This window comes from Conger conger, chromosome 5 (genome assembly GCF_963514075.1).
Source record: "Conger conger chromosome 5, fConCon1.1, whole genome shotgun sequence".
NCBI lineage: Eukaryota > Metazoa > Chordata > Actinopteri > Anguilliformes > Congridae > Conger > Conger conger.
The window spans coordinates 22426281-22442855 of NC_083764.1; the positions used below are offsets into that span (position 1 = coordinate 22426281).

The 16575-nt window shown below is 39.4% G+C and overlaps 1 protein-coding gene across 1 annotated transcript; it reads right to left on the reverse strand.

The window, feature by feature from the left end:
* Positions 1–6771: 6771 nt before the first annotated feature.
* Positions 6772–8709, reverse strand: LOC133129680 (uncharacterized). Its single transcript, XM_061243931.1, has one exon. The coding sequence runs from the start codon at positions 8437–8439 to the stop codon at positions 7420–7422; it is 1020 nt and encodes a 339-aa protein (XP_061099915.1). The 5' UTR covers positions 8440–8709; the 3' UTR covers positions 6772–7419.
* Positions 8710–16575: the final 7866 nt, after the last annotated feature.

The following is a 16575-nucleotide window of genomic DNA, read 5'->3' on the forward strand; positions in this document are numbered from 1 at the left end:
TGATACAAATTCAATGTGAGAAACATGGAAGTATACTTGCTGTATTATAGAAGAAATACAAAAACTCTCAGCTGCGTCATAGGGTGTGTAAAAGTGAGAAGCAGAGACAAAAAGTTTTATTTAGGTATTCAGTTTTTTACGTAATATTTACTGTTGTAGTAAGCTTAACCGATACAATCGAGTGCATAACATGAAATTGTCACTGTTTTAATTTTATTTTTAATGACTGGATAATCCTATTGTTTGTGTTTGTTGCTAATGTGAGTGCTTTGCCCTGTCAAATTCTCTATCAGGACAGTTTAATTTAAATGTTATAAAATCATCCTTACTCGCCAGCGGGCTTAACTGAATTGCTTTGGGTTGGGCTTTCCCCAGGATTTTGGTAATCTCTCACTTTTTCAAATTGCTTCTGTACAAAAAGGTGTGCAGTAAGTATCGCCGAATAGCTGTGCCTGTTCACAACAGCTGAATATGAACATCAGATCAAAATCCAAGGGCAACAGTCATTGAACGGCACAGAGGGCTCTACAGAATGCTATCAGCCTCTCTTGAAACTTCTACCCCCATTGGTCCAGGTAAAGCACCAATAAAGACCCATTGGCTGGGAATGGGTGAATCACAGACTAGATTGTAAATGGCTTTTACTTTTGCTTTTCTTTCCACCTCAAAAACATAAAAGGGGTCTTACCTCATTTTCCCCTTCTCCTGTTAATTTGATGATTTGAATTGAATTGCCCTCTCCACGAGAATTCTAAAAACTGGTGGAGCAACTATAGAACATTACTCTGCCCTCCATGCTTACAGCTAATCTACCTACTGGTCTGCTCCACCCCTGATGTAAGGTCCCAGTGAGAGTGTCTTTGAGATGCCTTAAACCGTACACTTGGTCTCTTCAATTGCTAGGCTATCTACTCTGAGATGGTAGATGGCAGGTTTTGAGCGTTCAGTGAGACTCAGCCCATTTAAATTATAACTGTCAAACTAGGTTGCGCTTCTCTCTCTGGCAAAGGCTTGCAAGTTGAGAAGTGCATCAGGGAGCTACATCCCATTGGTAGACCCAAAGCTCAAATCACTCAGATACTCTTAATTTCTGGATTAAGCCACACACCTCTCCACCCAGCTATTAAATGTCATTTGTAGCGCATGCTAATGTGCGGCAAGGTTACTTTCACCTTCTCTAAAATAGTTTTCAAAGGCATGAAATGAATATATTATATATAAAAAACAGATCATGTTTTTTTAAGTTTGAACTGAAAATGGCTGTCTTTTAACATTTTTCTCTGAAAGATTGAGGTTGTCTTTCATTATATATTGTGAATAAGCAATTAATTGATAGCAAGGTTTTCAGAGCATTTCATTATGGTAAAAAAAATAATCATAATAATAATATTGTCACTTATATAATATACCACAGTCCTGCTGGCTGGGATTATAGTGCTAATTGTTTGTTGTTTGAAACAAAACCAATGTTTGCCGACAGGAGTAAGAATGGTGCTACTACTCATGTTAAGTCAGGAATTATGTAATTATGCCAAGTGTAGGTGTTTTCACAATGTTGTTGGCATAAAGGGATATTGTATCAGGTATGTTGGCCCATTGTAAGCACAGTGCTATAAAGTGCATGCATAAAAAGGTGCCATAGAGAATTCCAGATTTGTTTTTCAGGACTGTTCAATTCACAAGGGCTTTGCTTATCACTTTGCTTCAGACCTAATGGGCAGAACAAGTGGTGCATCCAATTAAGCCTGTTGAAAAGTACAGTAATTGCAACATATTCATCTTCTTCTTTCTAAGACAAATGTAATTTTACTTCAATGTTCAATTTAATTTAATTATAGTATTATTTTGTCATATCTCATACTTTGCCCTGCAGTGGTTAAGTAAACAGGCCATTTCAAATTGACATTGTAATCCTGAAGCATTGCAGGTTTGCAGTTCTTTTGTTGAAAACAACAACAGACAATCCACCATGTAACCATCTCATGCTGAAGATAAGCAGGGCTGGCCACTGCTGGGTTCATATTAATTGAAACTATGGCTTTACTCATGATGTCATTATTTATACTGGTGCTGTGACTATTTTGTACACTTCCTCCGCATTGTGATTGATTACACTGGAGGGGTCAGAGCTGACACCTCTGTTTCACCTTTCCCTCCCCCATCTCTGCTAAAATGTGCAATGGGGACAGAACATGGTGAAAACATTTAGAAATTTGGATACAGGTTGTCTTTGAAGCCTCAACAAATATATCTCACCTTGATCGGCAAGTCCATAAAGGAAGACCTTGTAGAAGCTGTAAGCGGTGTAAAATGTTTCAGTTTGAAACCAAATTTATAATAAAATATTTATGTGTGTACCACAGAGTAGGTATCTGCTGATATGTGTGTTATGTCACCAGCAACGATACTGTAATAGTCATTTTAATATCCCAGGATTGGCAAAGGCACTGATACATTTGAAATAAAAAATAAGAATACTTGTAAGAAGCTGTCTAATTGCTGGTCAGTTTTTTTTTATCTTTCATTGCCCGGTGCTTTTTGTTACTATATAAATGGTAAATAGTCTGCATTTATATGTTCTGTTCTGGGAGGGATCAAACCGGCACCCTTCCGACTGCGTGATGACTGCTCTCATCTCCTGAGCCAATGTAGTTATCAAAAAAATCCCCATAATGAATCATCCACAAAGAAATCTGAGATAACAATAAAAATGGTTGTATATTTTCTGACATTTGATACAGTTACAGTGGGTCAAAATGAGCCCATACAACACATGCAATGTTGGTATGGGACTTTTGAAAACCAAGCAGTATGTTATTGCATGTTTACTATTTAATCCCACCAAAATACAAAATGAAAAAAATCGTACAGTATCAAGATGAAAAAAAGGTTAACAGGTTTTTCAGAGATATCAAACACGGCATGGGGTCAAATTGACCCCAAACATATTAGGAGGGTTTAAAAAAAACGTGCGGTAGCAACAGTATCGTATTGCACCGGTAATCGGAGTTGCGAAGCTTGATGTATCAATTAATACGCCTGAACAGTGAGGGGAGGGAGGAGTCAGCCGTCTCCACAGCTCCTGTGAGCATTCTGTCCTCCCTTGCTGTCCTTATTACTGCATTCCCGAGCGACATGTTGCTCTCACGACATCTCTGCGGATCTCTGCGATGTCATGTGAAAGCTGAGGCGTATTGGCAGGGTCGCAAGAGACCTTGCACGGTACGGTTATTTGTGTGTTTGCGTACTGGAAAGAGACACACCCCGCCCACCCGCTCCAATCTTCCTTATTAAGAAGAGCTATGGCTTCATATGCAATTCCGGGATGTTAGCGTGCGCGTGCCGAGCATTTCAGATATTTAAACAGCATGTCTTGCCGTTTTCGCAGTTTTCCGTGAATTGCTGCGATTAGATCATTGTGCGAGCCCAACCTTCATCTGTTTTACTATTTGCAAATAAAAAGTGTATGCCAAACCGAGTAAATTGTTTGGGTAATTTGGTAAGTAAGAGTAACTTGTGGCCTAGGCCATGTTTCACATCCATGTTCTGTGGCCACATTAGCATCTCCCTTAACCTTCAGATGTACCCTTGCTACCCTCCCTCTCATTACATTCACTCCCCTCCTCTAAAAGAAATCCAATAGTACAGGGCTTGGACAGTGAGAAAAAAAATCAGGGATTTCATGATTGTTTTAGCCACAAAGGATAAATGTAGGAGGCTCAGGGGTGGGGGTGGGGTTGTACGCATGCCACCATCCTGTTCTCTTTCAGTGAGGAATGTAACACAGTCTGACCATTTTCTCAGTCAGGAATTGCAGCATTGGACTGTATTCATTAATGTGATGGACTTGGCTTGCAGGACCATTATGCCAAAAATGTGATTGACATACTGACTTATAAATAATTGTGGTAAATAGACTGAATGATACAGTAAAAGCTATGCCTCGTGCTGCTGGTTGAAACAGGAACTGATTTGTAGCAATTGTCACATTTCTATTTCCTCCTAACTTCAAGCAACACATCCCTCAGGCTTGCAGTGATGCTATTCACAGTTGTTCCTGCTGATAGCCCTCTGTCGCTACACATAGTAGCACAGGGTCTGGGCTATCATGGAAATACAATGCTAAGAACGAGCTAAGTGATGTTACAGGCAGTGATGTCACAGTCGATGATGTCACAGGAAGAGCGCTGTCATAGCCGGAGTGATGCCAGACAGTATGACATCAGACGGTACACTCACAGGCAGAGCACCATTAGGGGTGATTCATTGATCTAATTTTTACCGCTGAGCCTCAGATCTCTGTATACTGACAACAGCATGACTGGGACCAGCATCCTGGTAAAGGAAGGTATATGCGTCATCGGTAAATATGCGTGTGTCACTCTTCGTCTCTATCTTTTGCCTGTCTTTACCCATTAACATTTACTGTCCGAGGCCTTCCGAAGTTGTTTGGTCTAAAATTGTTGTTCCTACAAAAGTAAAGAAAGTAGTTGAACAAACATTTTGAATGGCTAGCTAGTTTGTTAACACATTTTTATTTTATTTTTTTGTAAGCTAGTAGCTAGTAGCCTAGTTATTCAGTCATTGAAAGGCATGGCATGACATGAAAACATTAGCACCACTGACTAGCTAGTTTTCTGCAGCGGTTTAGGGTTGTTACAGACTTGGTTCGCTATTTCACTATATTGCTATTGATTGATTGCATGTTATTTTTGTATAACCACAGCTTATCCCCAATCCATCCCCCTCACCCAGTCAAAAATAATACATATGTGCTTTTTAAATGCTATGTTCCCCCGGCCCATGTTCAGCGGATTTTGACTGTGAACCTTCGCTGGCGGCCTTAGCTGGAACCCTGTTCTGTTCCAAAAGTACCAGCAGCAGCAGGGCTCTCCTGCTGAGAATGGAGACTGCTCTGGCCAGGGGGGTGGGCGGGTGTAGGGATGTGGGGGGGGGGGGGGGGATGAATGAGCCAGGACGGCTCACTGTACGTATGCGCAGCGGGAACATTAACAATGCCTGACATTCCCAAACAGTTTTCCCCTTAAGTGGGGGAGGGTGTTCTGAATGCATTTGCAGTGACATCGTGGGCATTTCCAGACCCTTGTTAAACCGAATGCCCAACATTTACCATGCTTGCAAGGCTCATGCAATTCCATTCTGTGGCGTGCACAGGAAATGCACACATGGATCTCTGGAGCCGAAACTGCACCTGCACCATCTTCTACTTTCTTAGCAAATCATTTTTACTGATTCCGATCTGGCCCTCACTATATTTTGGAGGCACATGCACTATGATGTATAGATTCTCCCTCACACCGGCCTGTGAGTGTATTGCATATGACCATAATACTTGCTTGACCAAAAAAAAAGGAAGGGAATTATCTCAGCTGAAAAGCCAGTTGTACACATGGCTAGTTCCCCTTCTTTTATTTATTTTATTCCACCACACTTAATTCACTGCTTCAGTAACACCATGTTCTACAGTAATACTTTCTCTAATAGCCAGCTCATGAAATCCACTGGGAATAGATTCTCTTTGTTTTTGGCTGTCTCCCCAGTAGCTATTTAGTTTTCTAAAGTGCTCCCTTTTATGTTATTCTCCTCCCCTTTGCAAAAGACATGCAAAGCTCCATTTAACATTGCTTTTCAAAGATGTCCTGGGCCTTTGAACTGAATTGACACATTCTGATTGGATGTTGATTTCACTTCCATCTGCGAGGCCTCACATCACAGACAGAGGTTACATCGGGCTCAGTTCTCGACTAGTAAGAGATCTATCTACTTGCAAGGGAGTTTTTAGTATTCATCGAGGAAAACAATATTCTCAGAATACCATTCTACCAGAATACCATAATTCTATGCACATAAGCACCAAAGGAAGCTTTTTAAACAGTAGGCTACGGTCGTTATGATGTAGCATGTTCTGAAGTCGATTAAGCCTGCTGTTTCAGGGACAATAGGAATCACGAAAATCCGTTGTACAGTCCACGCACGAAGTAAGGCTGCCTGAAACTAAAAACGTGGAACCTCTCGAAATTGGCTGCAGAACCACTGGCTTGGTCTGGCCATGCGCGAGGTATTTTTTAGTTACTGGTCATTGTTGAAGACCCAATCAAGTTGATAGGTGATTGCAGTGTCAAGGATTGACAGGTCTTATCTTCACAGTGTGTGCATAGCAACGGCGAATAACACATGTAGCCTACAGCTTTCAAATGTGCGTCAGTTGGATGCTATTCTTGATACTAGCAGCAAATAAACTCGCACGTAGTGATGTTATAGTGTTTCTGACGTATTTTTGTCAACTAAATCTCTTTAATTCCAAGGAATGTATGATGTCTTTGTTTTCATGGTATAAGTTCCGTTATTTGCCGCAGCTAGTGTGCCTGACCTTGAAATTAATCATTAACCAGCCCCCCATATTTTTCTATCACGTGCAAGTGACACTTGAAGAGAGTTGCGCGTGCAATGAGTTAATGCAATTGACTCCTTTCATCAAGCAGCAGGCAGATCACTCACTCTTGAAATATTAAAATAAATAGCTTTGAGATGTGCGAATTAACGGGTCTCTTGTCTCTGACTTTGGAAACTTTCAGTGAACTCATTCAAAACATCATAACATGCATTTTGCTTGCCAGTTCTTTCCCACCAAGACCGCTTATTGTAATGCCAAGATTAGACATCGTATTATACCTATGCATCGTTTGAGCCTACTCTTGTAATCTTACTGAAAACGGTATGTCGTTGATAAATGATCACGGATCACCAGTCTGCAATAAAAGAGCGTTTACATTACAATCGAATGCCCATATCTTACAAAACAACGATCTTTTAAAACAAAGTTTATTTATTACATGATATATCTATTGAACATTGTCTTTCATAAAAAGTATCTAATTTGACTAACATGATCTTTCCTATGTACAATACCAAATACAATGTAGCTATCCCACATTTACATGGTTATATGCACATAGTACCTGAGCGTGACACAATACGGGTTCCGCTGCCAGTCGATTCCTGATTAATTATTACAATGAAAATAGCTATATTCAAGCGAATCACAAATTAAAATGCCTGTCCAATTCCACTGTTCATTCGAAACATGGCTCAGTTTCCATATACTGGCTATCCCTATTGAAATCACATAATATTTACACTCACTGAAATCCAAAACCGTTCATCTCTATATATTTGTGTAAATGTTTTCAATAAGTTTCTTGTTGACAGAGACAATCTCGTGACCGCGGTTTGGACTATTCAAAATAAATATTAAAAATAAGGTTTGAGGCATGTTGTGTACATACATGTAATGGCATATCCGTATATAAAGTTATTAGTTTTAAAGCAGCTATTATGTATTTAATATGTATCAACATACCATTCATATCACAGTTTATGCTTTATCAAAAGACGTTCCTAAAAAAGCTTGTCTCTCACTGTATCCTCAGAATTCTTCGTAGGCAGGTCCTTTAATAAAGATGGCCCTTCAGTTGTATCAGTAACAGGTTGTGATTCCGTCGGACTCTCCTGGTTCTGTCTCTGCAAGGTTCTCTGGGTTTGTTCAGTATTTGTGTCACCAAACGGTCCGTATGAACTCATGAATGCGTCAGACGGGGCTTCCGACGAAAGCTCGTCGAGCCTGAGATAGGCTTCAGCAGACTGGAAGTCTGTCGAGGAAAGAGTTGCCGATCCTTCGTGGGTCTCCTGTGGCATTTCAAATGTCTTGATCAGCCCCGAGGCCTCTCTCTTTACTGCAGCCTCTTCAGCAATAATAGTATGAATAGTCTGGGGTGCTGGCTTGGTGGCAGCAACTCTTGTGGTCTTCACGCTTGTGTAGCTTTGTGAGGTGGTTTGGTGTCCTGTGGGTCGAACCTGCGCACTTTGAGTTGAAGTGTCACCTGAAAGAACAGCAGGGCTTTTAGGTATATTTCCCCAATGAAATATTTGGGCCTTGGTTTCGTCTTGCGGGTCAGTTATTAGCCCCGTCTTACCCGTTACAGTGAGCAACAAAGGTGAGCCTGTCTGCGTGGAATTTGTGTCCGTGGAATTGGCAAGAGTGCTGGGGGTGGTTTTGGTGGAGAGGTTGGATGCGACACTGACCCCCTCGGGTAGCCCTGGTCTTACAACCGAATACGATGATGATGTTGGCTTCCAAATCAGACTGTAGTAAATAGCCAATATGATAGCAGCCAGTGACACGGATAATACATACGCGAACACAGTGGCCAGTCTCACCCACTTTTTGTTCGTCTTCGCGGCCATCTTAGCCTTTTTGTCCCCGGTGTATGTGGCAGGTTTTCCTCTCTCCATGTTAGGCATGAAGTCCCGCTCCTTCATGGTCCCCCTGCGGCTTCCCCTGTGCCCCACGACCCCGTCCGTCTTGAATGGTTTTTGATTATCCAATATCCAAGAGAAAGCTGGATTTGTGTGGACCATACACCTTTGAGCGACTGTCTATTTTGAAAACAAACGGCTTTTGCTTTCATTTATATAGCCTCCGAAAAGAAACGCGCGCATGTCTTTGAAATCCATTTCTGCACTTTGTTCCTACATGACAATGATAGCAAGGCTCTGACGATGTTTTCCAGTGTCTGTGAACTCTCCGCGCTCTGAAAACAATCAAAACATACAGCAATACGGGGATCCCGCAGTCTAGGTTTAGGTGTGATATATCCGTTATTATATGCGATCATGAGGTACATAAAACGCCTCTTTCTTATCCAACAAATGAAGTAAATGGTTCAGCATCAAATACTGTAAGGGAGGCGGGCAGTGGTTCTTAAAGGGAAAACACCCACTGAGAGACCTGCATTCATTAATCTGTCAGCATAATCCACCGCAGTTTACGCGCGTAAAAAGCCTGGTACATTAAATGTAATTAAACGTTAAAACACAAAACGTGTGTTAGCACCGTGGAAATTGGTTTCCTAACAAGTCGTTGTGGTTGTGCACATCCTAAACATATTCTCTCTCCCCCATAGAATTTGCTTGAATTAATCATAATTAATAATAGTAATGTGTTGTGCTTAGTGGCACCGCTCTTAGCGCTTTCCTTGATTTGAAACATATTTCGCACATTTAATTATTTTCGACTTCACAATTGATAGTCTATGCAACTGAATGCTGTGAATGGCAGCTCGAATAAAATGCGGCTTGTTTCACATTTTCTTTGTCTTAATAAGCATATATTAAAGTACATATATTTAAATATGAACAAAATATTAAAGATATATTAAAATATCAAGAATAGATAACCTTGATGAATGTATACAAATGAAACATGATGAGTTTGAAATTAGTATTAGATTTTTCACTTTGCAATCTTCCAGAATACTTTCTACTATAAGGTCAGGTGTGTATTACATTATTATTATTATTATTATTATTATTATTATTATTATTATTATTATTATTCATTTACGTGTACTAGGCCTATATGCACATGGCTGGCTCAATTGCAACAATTCAGAACCTTGGACAGCGGTCACATTATTGCGAGATAATGGATCAATGTAGCGGAAAGACAACCTGGTGGGACTATATTTTGAGAAACTGTGGGAATTTGTGGGAATACTTTTGTTTTCTTCACAATTGGCACATGCAGTCCTACCACACAAGAGCAGCCATCCTTGTGGTTAGCATTTCATGTCAGTGCTAAAGGAAAATCGATTAGTTCGATAGTTATTTCACAGGGATTCCAAAACGTTCCAAAAAATAAATGTAATGCACTCTGTGACACAGGTGCAGCTACGCACTTGTACTGGCATGCAGTAAGATAAGGATAAGGATGTTAATGAGGCATATCTCCACGCAAACCATAATTCTAAAATACCTCTATGTCCACTAGTTTGTACAAGGAGGCTATATTAACGATATTAATTAATTAACTTGTTTAATGTATAACTAATTTATTTGCTTCTATTTGAGCCCAAATAGGTTCAATATTTCTCAAAACCTAACCTGCTGTATCCACATTTGAAACTTGCTGATTTTTACTTTAATGTTTCTCTTATAGTATTAGTAATGATGATTCAACTACAATGGCAATGCAATGATAATGATTTGCTGTCGGTGCTAATTGGTCTGATCCACTACTGGATGGTTTGCTTTTTTGTATTCCTGATGGTAACTATAGTGAGTTGCGAGGCTGGTGAGGAAAAAGTGTGGAAGCATGTACGCCCAATGTACGGAAATGCTAACGAGCACTTTTTAACACGTCTGACCTTGAGAACATGCCGTACAGCATTAGCTGACGGCTGACGGCGTTTGTCACAGAGGCACACGCAGGGCATCAGTGAGATGACGTAGAATGACCGCAAGTAAGGCTCATCTCATTCGCGAGCCCACTGCCACAGGGACTGTCTCAATCGTTTCTCTCGTGAGCACTCTCCTAAATTACCCACGGACTACATTTATTTCCTCCGCTGCTAACTAGCATGCTAGCCTGGTTGCCCTCTTGCTGCATTCAGTTGTGCATCACGTTGTCTTTAATTAAGATCCTGGACTGAGCTCATTACACAAGTGAGAATTTGGAGGTATTCACGCGTACACTCACAGAGGACTTTATTATGAACATTTTGACTTTATTGCACTTACTTATTCATGCGATTATCTAATCAGCCAATTGTGTGGCAGCAGTGCAATCCAAACAATCATGCAGATATGGGTCAAGAGCTTCCGTTAAGGTTCACGTCAACAATCAGGATGGGGAAAAATGTAACGTAAAATAAAGTGGAATGATTGTTGATGGCAGGCTTGAGACTGCTGATGTCCTTGGATTTTCATTAGTCTCTAGAGTTTGCAAAGAATGATGCAGACAGAAGCGCCTTGTTAATGAGAGATGTCAAAGGAGAATGGGCAGACTGGCCAAAGCTGACAGGAAGGTGACAGTAACGCAAATAACCACGCATTACAACAATGCTATGCAAAAAAAGCATCTGTGAACACACAACGCATCATAACTAAAGTGGATAGACTACAGCAGTAAAAGTCTAAAATATAAGTCTACTAAATACCTAATAATGTGCTCGGTGAGTGTATATCTCGTTTTGTATTACATTCTCTATTCATTATTAATAAACTGTCACTAGAATAGGCTTCTTTGGGCCTAGTTCTACTGTTTCTCTTGGTTTATAATTGTGTTATAAGTCTATGGCTTTTTAGTCAACATTAGTAAACAGAATGTTTTGACAGTGAGTACAAACAAGAAGCATGCATGTGTATTTTAAAATTTCACACTCTTATAGTCCTGTGTTGAGTTCAGCAAGCAAGCTTCTCCCCAAGTAATTGACTGACACCTACAACATGATTCCTATCCCCATATAATTATCATCTCAGAAAAGAAATTATTAAGAGCTGGGCCAGAACAAAGAGAAATATCCTGTGAATTATCAGAAGATGTACAAATATGTTAAAATGTGTGCTTCAATCCGTAGTAGGTGGCTGAGACCGGGGGGACCGCAGTCCGAGAGGGGTATTCGTGGTGACAGAGCTGGCTGAAAGTAAGGGTTTTGGTTTATTTTGCCTTTATTATTTTAGTTTGTTATTTTTACCTGGGTGAGGGTAAAGGGAGAATACTTTCTGTTTGTTTTGTGTAAGCCCTCATCTCTCTTGCTTTTCCTGCTCTGAAAACCAGAGACAACGCCTCTGAAAATGCAATTTAATATTTAGAACCGTATTTAAGCATGCCCTCCATTTTTCAATTCTTTATGGCATTACGGGTATTCTCTGGCGGTTTGTTCTTTTGACTGAGTCACAGTTTAAGCGAGTGTAATACCAGTGTAATAAATTGCCTCAGCTCTACATCATTATGGCAGAGTGAGAAAAGAACATACCAGCATGCAACCTCTACTTTTTACCTGCTGAACTGTACCTAATTTCCCATTGACACTGTTGCCTTTTTTGTGATGTACCCTTCCTGCAACTTTTGTTGTTAGTTTTCTTTGATATTGAAAAGTTCCTGTTGGTTCCTGTTGGTTGGTTGTGACGCACCTACATCAGTTGTTGCTGGAGCAGCATTGACATCACAGAGCACTGCAGGGCCGTATGAAATGAGTGAAAGTGTGGGCCCTTTGGATGCGAGCCTGAACAAACAGGAGGCATTCAGTCACAGCCAAAGAATTAACACGAGTACAAATATTGTGCCAGATTCTGTTTTCATATTTAATTATGCATTTTTACAGACCTACTGCACTAGTGACTGAAATGGGAAAGCTGGAATTTTATTTTTAGCACATTCCGTAACCATGAGACCAAGTGAACGTCAGTATGAATAAAAATGCTAATAACTGTTCTGATAAATCACTGTAAAGTACACTAAATTCTGAAATATTTACATATTTTTACATAGTTTTACATAAACATTTACATCAGGGGTGCACAACAAGGGCTGATGTGTTTCAGGATTTTGTGCCAACTTCTGGTCTTAATTATTTAATTGACTCGATCATATCTTATCTGACTTGTATGAGTACCGGCTACAGCTGCAGACTGCAAGTGTATCCTAATGATTTTACTGTGCTCAAGTACAGGCTTGATCCAGGGTAAGTTATAGAATGTCAGCAAATTAAAAACAAGGCAATTGGTTGGAACAAAAAGCAGTACGCAGACCGGCCCTTGAGGACCGGATTTGTACACCCCTGGTTTAAATATACACTCAGTGAGCACTTTATTAGGTGTTTATTAGACTTATTTTTTATACTTATTGGTTTTCTACTGTAGCCTATCCACTGGAAAGGTTTGACACAGAGTGTTCAGAGATTCTCTCCTGCATACCACTGTTGTTGTGATGTATGGTTATTTGTGTTACAGTCACCTTCCTGTCACCTTTGACCAGTCTGACCCTTCTGCACTGACCTCTCTCAACAATTCTTTCGTTTTTTTGTATGATTTTCTGCAAACTCTAGAGACTGTAAATCACAGGAGATCAGCCGTTTCTGAGACATTCAAACCCCCGCAGTCTGGCAGCAACAAACATACCACAGTCATGTCACTTGGATGACATTTGGTCTGAAAAACAGCTGAAACCCTTGTCTTGTCTGTATGCTTTTATGCATTGAGTTGCTGCCACATGATTGGCTGAGTAAATATTTTCATTAACAAGCTGGTGTTCAGGTCTACCTCATAAAGTGCTCAGAGAGTGTATATAGTCAGGATGCCTAAACTGCTCAAATATTTTGAAACCCCCAAAGTGACAACTAAGCTGCCACCAATTCAGGGTGGAATACTGTTTATGAGAATAACATTTAAATTGTTTCAAAATTACTGCTCAGTTGAATGGGTCACAGAGAACATATAGCATGTAATGGGTATTTGTATATGTACAATTTACAATGTAATCGTTTAACCATCATTTAATTTGCAGCCAAAGTGCCTCACAAAAGTATAATTCACATGATAAGCAAACACCACAAGAACTAAATATATGTAAAGTTATAGTCATATGGTAGATGGTGACACTACTGAGAAGGTGCATGTCTTGAGACCTATGAAATAAAAAAGTTGTTTGTTTTTCTTCTTTAATTAGGAACATTGAGGTGTAGTCTGAAAAGGTGGGTTTATTGAATAGGGAAAGTTATTTCACAATCAAGGTCAGGTCAAAGTCAAAGTAGATGCATGGCAGAAAAGAGCCCATTGTCTTCAGATAGGAAGGAATGGATCCACTATGGAAACATAAAAGACATAATGAAACATATTCCATGAATTAAACATGAAATGTCATACTTTCATGATTGCATAAGCACAAATGAGCTTGATGCAAGTGCAAGTGGAATTGGGTGCTGGTTTCATCTCCTGTAAATTGAATATTTGTTGTTGCGCCAGGTTTTGTTGTGAACAGTAAACTCATTTGCATCAACATGAGTTGGGTGCCACAATTGGGGGTGTGGCAATAGAAGCATTCTGCGCTGTGTCAATATTGCATTTCTGTTTTAGACCATAGACCTCTATAGAGCCAGTCTCCCAGTCTCTCATTCATGTAGCTTACATTGATTCATTCCATAAGTAGCTGGCATTGGGCTGCATAACTGAATGCAGCTTGCATATTACATAGTCAAATTGAAATAAGATATTTCTCAAGTCTGTGTTGTGTTCATACATGCAGTGCATTCATAATGCCAAAGCATATTAATTTTGTTTGAGGGATAAATAAACATGATAACTGCAACTATTCAATCTCACCTTTGTTTTGATATCACAAGTAATTGTTTATCGAGTGGCTTGTAATGGCCCCTCTCATAATGAGCTTTCTCTTTGTCCATGATGAAATTAGGCTATTTTTTTTTAAAGGGAAAGAAATGGGGCCATATGATATACTGCAGTTAATTTATTGCAATAGAGCCAGCCTCTTACACCTGTGCCATAGTTGTGCTAAAGCCTGGTGACATGAAATTGAGTTGGACGCGCCTCAATTTGATTTAAGGCTAGCATTTGACATTTGCACCTTGGCCGTTAAAATAGTGCCCAAAGGCCTTCAGTGACATTGATTGAAGTACAGCAATCTTAGGTTTAGCTTTTTCTGTTGATTTCATACTATTTATTTTTCTTCGGATTCACAGAACTGAGCAAGGCCATCCCGTGTCTATAGCATTCTCAATAGATTTTAAACCAGTGTTCTCTGAAACATACATAGCCAGGTGGTGTTTGATAGTTTAGAGATAGATTAGTGCCCGTGCTCTAACAGAGCATTTAATGTACTATGGTTAAAACATTCCCATTTTTAAAGAGACTGAATATGTTCCCTTTAATATTCGCGTATTCGTCCCTCTTGGACAACTGCTATTTACAATACTGTTAATCCAATTTATTTTTACTGTTCTCATTCCCTACTTTGTATGAATAAGTATATAGTACTAGACTGCTCTCAAGAGAGACTTGTGCACAGAGGGCTTCCCTGGAATCACGCTGAAATCCTGAAATAAGGCTGGCTTACTTGATCCATCAATACGCTTGATGGACCAAGTCAGTTTTCCCCGGAGGCCTCCCATCCAAGTACCAGCCCTCACTCACTTACCTGTAGTCATTCATCTGGATCAGGGTGTATGGAGGTATGGCTGCTGACTTTCCACATTGCATATTCATTAGTGAGACAAATTGGGAAATTAAAGAGCTGAGACATAATTGCAGTGAAATATATTGTTTTATTACCATGTTTGTGACAAACATTAGAACTTGCATGCTCAAAAATGTATAATCTTCAATATTAAAGAAGACATCTTCCCACAATACAGGTCAGTGAGGTGACATACTATCAGATTAATCACTGAAAGCACAGCTTAAGCATTAAGATTCTATTTAGGATTCATTGTCAATTATTTTATTGTTTTTCCAGCACCACAGAGGAACACATATTGATAGGTTTCTATATAGCAAACCAATATAATGGCTTAAAGCTGCATTTATAGTGCCTCATTACACTTTTAATGCACTAGGAGAACTTTAATGCACTAGGAGAACTGCTTCATAGATATAAGCAGTCATAACACATAGGTAATCATAAAAGCCTTTTATATTTTTATATAATTAATTGCTATGAGAAATCACAAGGCCAAAGGGTAAACATTTTATAGGGGTATATGATGTCTTATAGTTTGTCATAGGGATACTTTAAATCACATTATAAACTGTTACAATTACCTATAGGTTGTTATGAGTGCTTACATCAGTGTTTAGAGTGCATTACACGTATATCATAAGGCACTATAAATGCAGAGATCATCATATGTGCTTGCTTCATAGAAAGTGTTACACAAATATTAATTGTGCCACATATCAGACTGATGCATATCAAAGTAGCCAGTCTGAAAAAGATACAAAAAAGATACAATCCTAGGTCTGTGCAGTGTCATGATGAGATGTTCATACTGTGAATGTTACAGAAACCAATATTTACCATTAATTTCCAAAAAGTAATTTGCATAGAGGACGAAGATTTCAAGACGATTGCATACAGGATTGCAAGAGGATACTTTAGTTTATGTTTTATAATTTATTTGTTTATTGTACATGCCACTACTTCCTCTACTACCCTTCAGTAGAGGTCAGTTATTTATTTTCAGTTTTTTGGATGCTCTACCTTTTCAATTTTCATAGAAGCCCTCAGAAATACTCACAGTGAATAGCATCAAAGTAATTTGGTAACTGAGTAAGATTGAGCCATGTGGTGCATTACGTAGTTACTCAGCTTCAGTAATGGTCCTGATCATTGCTGCATTTGTTAACAAAGCAACTGAAAATCAGGGCACTAGGAAACTGGGCCAGGCATGTTTACTGTTACAATGAGAAAGCATAGCTGCAAAACTAAGAAGGCTATTCAGAAAAAATGTAACAAGTGATGCTATACTCCTATAACACCTTTGGGATGTGGTAGAACGGGAGATTCTGAATGTGAAGCTGACAAATCTGCAGAAATCTCATGATGCAATCATATCAACATATAACAGAATCTCGAAGGAATGTTTTCAAAAGAATTGAGGCTGTTTTGAGAGCAAAGGGAGGCCCTACCCAGTATTAGTATAGTGTTCCTAATAGATTACTCAGTGAGAGCACTAATTTTTTTTACTCATAACCTTAGTC